The following is an 8,384-nucleotide window of genomic DNA, read 5'->3' as shown; positions in this document are numbered from 1 at the left end:
GTTTTTATCGGCGTTTCATCAAGGACTTTTCGAAGATATCTAAGCCGCTGTGCAACCTGCTTGAGAAGGATGTGCCTTTCAAATTTGATGATGAATGTTTGACGACATTCGAGACTGGAATTAAACATTTTATTTTATAGATTTATTATAAAAACATAAGAGCTTAATTTTAAAAATCCAATATTTTACACACATATTGAAAATCAATATGTCTAATCATCAGTACAGTTGGATTACCGGGAAAACAAATTAAAATGTAAAACCCCTAAATAACCTATATATTTTGAGTATAAAACCTAACTCAAATTTCGAACATATGCGCTGCTTTGTTTTCTAAATGATTTTATTATTTATATATCTTTTCTTTTCAAAAAAATTTCCTAGTTTCCTTTAGCTATAAAATGACTTTCCACTTTTGAAATTATATTTTATCGAAACACTTCGATATTTTTTTTTGTAATAATTATAATTTATCTAAATGTAAGAGAAACACGGGAATGTAAGTGTGATCAACTATTTTTTTTTAAAAATTTCACTACTAAAATGAATAGATCTTTAAGTATTTAACGTTTGTTCAACAAAAATGTGACAAACGATCAATAAAAAATACGAAAATACACATTTTTCTTTGTTTTTGGTCATTGACTACCAATACCGGTAGGAATTGAGCATTTTATTTTATAGATTTATTATAAAAATATATGAGCTTAATTTTAAAAAATTCAATATTTTACATACATTTCGAAAATCAATATGTCTAATCATCCGTACGATTGGATTACTGGAAAAAAAATGTATAACCCCTAAACAATCCATAAATTTTGAGTATAAAACCTAACTCAAACTTCGAACATTTTTGCTGCTTCATTTTCTAAATGATTTTATTGATTATAAATCTTTTCTTTTCCAAATTTTTTTCCCAGTTTTCTTTCGCTATAAATTGACTTTCCCTTTTTGAAATTATATTTTATCGAAACATTTCGATATTTATTATTTTTTCGTAATAATTATAATTTATCTAAATAAAAGAGAAACATGAGAACGAAAGTATAATCAACTAATTTTTTAAATTTCACTACTAAAATGAATACATCTTTAGGTCTTTAGAGTTTGTTCAATAAAAATATGACAAACAATCAACAAAAAATACGAAAATGCACATTTTTCTTTGTTTTTTGTCATTGCCTACAAATACTGGTAGGAATTGAACATTTTGTTTTAACAAAGTTCACTTTAATTACAATAAATAATAATGAATAAATTGAATAAAGAACTTACAATGAGATTATTAGCTTTCAAATGATGATGAGATTAATGAAAAAACTTCTTCTTTTTCTTCTTACACTTTCTCATCTTTATTTTCTTCTTCTTCTTTATTTTCTTTTATCTTATCTTCAATACATTAACACCACACAATACAAAAGCAAAAGGTGGTGGGTCCATTTTTAAATCTGAACATTTTTTCCTACCAAATTTGGTAGGAAACACTTTTTAGCTTAGCTGGCGGACCTCTTTTCCTACCAATATCGGTAGGAAAACTCCCTGAATTATAAAAATTTGCCAAAGTCGAAAAAATAATTTTTATTTTGTATTATACGTGGAATGCTGATATGGAGGGTGATGTCATATCAATATAAGAATTTCATCATTTCCTACCAATATAGGTATGTTTAAATTTCTTACCAAATCTGGTAGGGAATATCTCTAAAATGATTAATTTTAAAATAAAATTTAATTGATTTAAAAAGGTGAAAACTGATGACATGGATGGTGGGGCCCTTTCGATATCATTTTTCGATCAAAACCTACCAATATTGTCGGAACTGACCTTCCTACCAATATTGGTAGATTTTGGTACTTGCGTGTACAAGGTTTGGGCCTTATCTGGAGCAATTCCTACCAAAATTCGCCTTGGTAGGAAATAATGGAGCAATTCCTACCAGAATATACTGGTAAGAATATCTTGGTAGGAAATGGCCTTTTTTCTTGTAGTGGAGGTTCCCGTAAGTAGAATCAGTTTAATCCATGGTGACATTATGATTATTATGTTATATTCAGATATGACTCCACGCAGTATTCTCCGAGATTATACTTACTCGGTCCCAAAATACTAGTATATTTTGAAAATTTTACGCATATTTAGAAATTATTAATTTGATATTTTTTTTCAATTTATACACATCATAAATGTATTAATTTATAAAAATAATAAACTATTCTCGACTCATACTCATACTTCATTAATTGTTATACAATTTTTAAAAAAGGTTAATTTTAAAAAAAATGTCATATACAATTTGCTCTAAAAAATGGAATTGAACATGTATTACCGGAAAAATTTCTCTCAAAATAAACTAGTACTGTGAGAGGGAAGGAGTAATTATTTAATAAGTGCTTAAGTGCACATTAACATAGAGATACTAATCATGTACATTTGTATTGCTCATGGATCTTAAAGCAAAGGATATTTCTATCTCAAAAGTTTTATTATTGAAATCGGTCGATTTTTTAAAAATTACCGAAAAATTGTTTAAAAATCGATAAAAAATATTTGTCTGATTTGACCGATTTCCGGTAAATCACCGACAAATCATCCAATTTTTTAGAAATCGTCTGATGAATCGCAAATCAATATCTCAACTGAATAATTTCGATTTCCGAAATCTGTAACAGTGCTCGAAAGCAAAACAATAATAAGCTATTCGTCATTAATGGACAAAAGACACACCACGTGTTAATGACAAGTTAATTAGTGGAGCATTATGTACATGAAGGATTAGAAAAAAGTTGATGTTTAATAAGTAGAGAAAAGTAATAAGCCACTCAATAATTCATATAGTTAAAGATTCCAAAACAAGCTTTGGTTAATCCTAATTGCGTTGCTTAACCTTAATCATCACTTTGCACGATCAGTGATAACGTCGAATCCCATCTCCGCAGCATCAGTTGCTTGCACTTCATAGCTAATTCCGTCTAAAGCTCTTCTTAATCCATCTTTCGAAGTTGCATACAGAATTTTTGCTCTTATTCTTGATGCTGTGGGAGCCCTGAAACAATTGGATGGTGCCAAGTAAGCAATTTTAATTAACTGTGGCAATGAAAATGATATGCTAATGCACAAAGAAACATAGCATTTGATCGAATCATTATTTTAGATTAGAAGCGACATAAATCAGCTGTCCATCCTCAACTTTTTAGGGGCTGAAAGGCCAGAAAGAAAAAATAGACTCTCGAAAATGATATTTACTATTTCATTGTATACAAGAATTTTGTTATTGACAAGTAAAAGCATGCAATCTACAATATTAATTCTTGAAGGATTAAGATCAGGATTGTCAGCAAACTATATATGCTAAAAAAAGTTGCGCACAAACAAAGTTGCATAAGTTTTTGTAATTTTGTAAGAGACAAACAGTACGGGACGAATAATCCTATACAAATTTTTTAATAAACAACAAAACCGTTGTTATATAGACAACTAGACAAGTGCTACGAACAAACACGTAAAGATTTTTGAGAATGAGAAACTGAGATCAAAATTAAAATCACCAAGAGCCGGGAACCACAAACTAGAATTCAACTATTTGAGTGAAGCAACGCAATCTATAAGCCCACCAAGGGACGAGTCTATTAAAAATGAGATGAAAATTAAGACTATCAAGAGTGATGAATTACAAACGACCACTCAACCAGTTTAGTGAAGCAACACAGCTTGCAAGTACACTAGGACACAAGTCCATCGAGGACACACACAATATTTAATGACCAATATTTTTTTCGTGAGTATAAAAGTCAGAAACCTTGTATCTTAAGAAATAAAGAGAGAACAAGAGCGATGATATATAATTGCCTGACAAAAATCTTCCATATCTAAAATTAATTTATAATCGTTGGTTATGTAAAAAATATATGTGCACCAACTGGCCCAACCTAAAAAACAGTGTGCTTTATTTGGTGGGATTCCCTGTCACCAAGTCCATCCATCTATATCTTGTATAATTTGCATGAAACAATAAAGTTACAAAGTTCCACCTAATTTCCGAATCTTGACTAACGTAATGCACCAATATGTTACATCCCGTTCCCGTGTAAAGAAAAAGATAACGGAAAGCAATTCTAAGTTGACAGACACACACATAGTACCTAGCTTCACTACAAAGCAATTCAAAACATGAAACTGTTGTTAATGACATACCATGCAATAAAGAAGATCTTGCTTTTCCGGCAATTATCCACGGTCACAAAATCGAAATCGAACACCGCGTACCGACAATCGTCCTCCGGCAAAGAAGCGGCTAAATCATCGTAGCTTTCGCCGGAGCTGCCCACCTTATCAACGGTGACTAGCTTAGATTTCTCATCAATTTTGAAAACTATGTACCTGTACACTTTCTTCCACTTCATCTCCATGTATGATTTCTTGCATTCATCTGTTACCCATATGCCCGTTGTCGCCTATCATTTATTATTATAAATTAATAAATTTTATCAGCACAAGATCTAAGTCTAGATCGAATCAAAACAAAAACACAATAATATGAAGAATATATGTGATCAGTGTATGCGCTTGTGAGGAACAAGTAAAAAACGGTAAGTGTACGTTAAAAAAAATACTTTTACATAATAATTAGCGAACACTTGCATATAAAAATATTATATATGCATACCATCTTGAAAGCCATAGCCATGGTGGTGGTTGACGGTGGCTGAACGGAGATTGAGGCTAAAGGGTGATAGCTCTTTTGTGTGAGAGCGGAAATATGAATGAAGTTGTGTAATGGGAAGAATTGCTAACTATATATAAGATCTTATGTAGATTTTGTTACGAAATATACCACCAATGTTTGACTATACAACTACAAGTATTGTTTAAGTTAAAGGACAATACTACCCTCGATCTAATGCATTGGGAGAATATTCAGGGGTGGATTGCTAGGTCAAACAATACGGAGGTTATGTCGCGTTGATATTTAGAGAATTAGAGAGCTGCTACTGTATCTTTGTTGCTTATTGCTTAGGTTGATACGTAGTAAGTAATCAGACCCAAGTAAAATGATACAAAAAACCCAAGTAGAGAACACCTCCGGCTCAAATCGGGGTGGTCCCCAGAACACGTGACAAATGACAGAAATGTTAACTGTCTCATGTTATCAAAAATGGAACAACTATATCTCAGACGTCTGTGTGCACAAATCTCAAGACACATCAGCTGCAAAAGGATATACGGGTCTCACGGTCCATCTGAACCATCCAATCACTCACCAACCAAGAATTATCAAGGGTTAGGATGAAGAGGTACAAACCCCTAAAATCCTAAATGTGGGAGCCTATAAAAGGACCCAAAAAAAAGAGTTTTAGGGGTTTGAAAATATTGTCTACTACACACCTATACACACACCACTATACATATTTTGAATATCTCCTTCTTCCCTCTTCTTCTTCTTCTTCTTCAAGAAACCCCATTCTTATTCTCACACCGGAGTTGTCGTGGGGACATAGCCCCCCCTCCGGTTTTGTTTTGCAGAAACCCCTACCTAGCAGCTTACCCACACACTGTCTGCCACGTGGATTGGGCTCGAGCTTAAGCGAGAAAAGAGAAGACCGGGGAAGAAACCGAGTTATCATTGGCGCTAGAAGGAGGGGCGAACCTCCGGTGTAGTGGAGTTGTTTCCAGTCATACCGTACAGTCTCAAGAATCAAGAAAACCTACACCCAAGTAAGGTTAATACCCTCACTTTCTTTTTAACCCATTTTCCATATTTTTCGTTTCCTACGACTGTACACCTCGTTGTATACGTTGTATTGGGGGTCTTTTTCCCCTATTCCGCTCTGAAAAATGGCCACAAGGAAAAGTAAGACATTGGTCTTGGGGACTGTTCAGCCCACCATTATCCCACCCAGGGATGGCGAGATGGAGGAGATAGAAGTGGAGCCCCCCATAACTCGTGTTTCGTCTCAGCTCTAGCCCGGGGATCAGAGGCTAACCATTGAGAGGGCAGCCCACAAGTATGCGGAGACCTCCACAAACCCTTAGGGAGGCATGACCCCGGAATAGATTCAAACAATTGTGAGCTTATGGAAAGAGAAGAACGGTGAGCCTGAAACCCGCCTAGGGGATCAGGAAGAGCACTCCGGAGAATCCCGGGTTCGGTCCTGTACCGGATTGCAAAGAATCTGAAAAGGCCCCCTGCAGATGCCCCGGACGAAATCAAGAGAGCCGCACTCCGGGACCGGATCCGAAAAGAAGAAGAGTCCAAGGCAAAATCTAACATTGAGAAAAGAATTCAGGAAGAGGAGGTAAAGATGAAAAAGAAGACACGCAGGGTGCATGTCTCATCAGACTTCGAGCCAGAAAAGGAATCTAAACATGAGCAGATGGCGCGGGCTCTTCGGGACCTCAAAAGGAAGGTTGAGGGAGATATGAAAGTCGGGATAGCGGCCACGCCATTCACCAGAAAACTGGATTCCACCCCAGGGAACCCAACCTTAAACACTTCAACTTTGACTCTTTCAATGGACTTGTCGATCCCGAAGAGCACCTGAACTACTTTGAATAGATCTCGAATATCTACGATTACAACGACCTCACCAAGTGCCACTTCTTCCCATCAACATTAAAGGGAGGGGTACATAAGTGGTTCAGCAGAATTCAATCCCGAAGCATCGACTCCTGGAAAGACTTCTGGGAGATATTTTTAAAGAAATTTCGGGCAAACCGCATGAACGAGCTCTAGATGTGTCATTTGGAAACCATTCAACAAAGAAGCAGAGAAACACTCCCCGAGTTCATCAAGGGATTTCAGGAAGCAGTCAACCAACTCTCCAACCTCGAGGAAAAGGAAGTCGTTAATATCTTCCGACGAAACCTCCACCCGGTTTCATGCGAGGGTTATGTCAAGGACTTGATCCATAGAGAACCCCAAAGCCTTGCTTCAGCCTACACATTGGCCTCAAAGTTTATCAAGGAAAATGACTTCATAACTTTCATGAAGATGAATAGACGAATCTGGGACGATGATGAGTCTCCGGAGCGACACTCCTCGTACAAAAAAAAGAAAAGATTCAATACAGACAAACAGTCCAACTACATTCAGCAGTCTCAGAAACCCCACCCCGGGACAACTACTCCAGACCCCAGAGAAATGAAAGGAAGCCAAGGCCCAGGAAAGAGCCTAAGCCAGAGCTCGAGTGGACACCGCTCAACAGATTCCGAGCTGACATCTTAAAAGAGGTTAAAGGGAAACCATTCTATTACTTCCCAAAGCCATTATTGGCGCCCCCGGAGAATAGAGCACGCGACAAACATTGCGGGTACCACGAGGATCATGGCCATACAACCGAAAACTGCTTCTACTTCAAAATCTTTATTGAAGATCAGATCAAGAAAGGTAACATGAACCAATACCTACAAAGGAGACTAAATGACAAGGACAAAGCCATGAACAACGGCAAGCATGTAGTCAATATGATCTTCGAAGGGGCCTCTTCTCCGCCCCGAAGCCCAGACATGGACGGAAATATCATGATGATCCAACACTTTGAAGATGCACCTATATGTTTCTCCTATGCTGACTACGGAGGCCTGGATCCTGGACACAACCAAGCCCTAATTGTGACCCTTGACATCGCTGACAATGAGGTCAAAGGAATATTGGTTGATAACGGCTCTTCCGCTATCATTGTTTTTTAGAACACACTTAACAGGATGAAACTGGGACACCTTCGAATGGATCCTTGTCTCGAAGACCCCCTCTACGTATTCGGGAATAACATGATTCCGATACGGGGAGTAATCTACAACCCCGTAGTCTTTGGTACTGCACCCCAGCAGGTCTCCCATGTCATGAAATTCTACGTGATAAGTGCAGCATCCTACTATAACATGATTCTCGGGAGGCCTACCATCACCAATCTCCGGGCCATCCCTTCAACGATTCACTTGAAGCTGAAGTTTCCCACCCCGGGAGGCATCGGTGAAATCATGGGAGACCGGGACATATCCGGGAGATGTTACGGGCAAGCTCTGGTCATGGAAGAAACTGAACCTGAGAACAGGAAGAAGGTAATGGCCTTACCCAAGGGCCAAAGCCGTAAGAAACATCGCGAGCATCTCAGTAAAAGGCCAAAATTGGACGTCAACATGATAGAAGATTCGGGATACAACATAACTAACGCAGATGCCTGAATACAGAAGTTCGTGGAGGTAAAGGAAAATACCAAAGTGGAACCTGCTACACAAACTGTTGAGATAGAATTGAAGCCCGGGAACCCCACCCGGAAGCTGAAGATCGGAAAAGGCCTGGAAATAACTTTCCAATAGGAACTCATCCAGCTAATGAAGGAATATACGGATGTGTTTGCATGGGCCCCAGAAGACATGCCCG

At 37.3% G+C, this 8,384-nt stretch overlaps 1 protein-coding gene across 1 annotated transcript; it reads right to left on the bottom strand.

Moving 5' to 3' along the window:
• Positions 1–2,681: 2,681 nt before the first annotated feature.
• On the bottom strand, positions 2,682–4,893 carry LOC141670467 (actin-depolymerizing factor 5-like). Its single transcript, XM_074476332.1, has 3 exons — positions 4,668–4,893; positions 4,196–4,455; positions 2,682–3,047 (listed from the first exon to the last, which is right to left on the bottom strand). The coding sequence occupies exons 1-3, from the start codon at positions 4,686–4,688 to the stop codon at positions 2,897–2,899; spliced, it is 432 nt and encodes a 143-aa protein (XP_074332433.1). The 5' UTR covers positions 4,689–4,893; the 3' UTR covers positions 2,682–2,896.
• Between the last annotated feature and the right edge of the window lie 3,491 nt (positions 4,894–8,384).

This window comes from Apium graveolens, chromosome 7 (assembly GCF_009905375.1).
Source record: "Apium graveolens cultivar Ventura chromosome 7, ASM990537v1, whole genome shotgun sequence".
NCBI classification, from domain to species: Eukaryota; Viridiplantae; Streptophyta; class Magnoliopsida; order Apiales; family Apiaceae; genus Apium; species Apium graveolens.
Note: the sequence above shows the minus strand (reverse complement) of the source record. Positions and strands in the feature narration are given on the sequence as shown.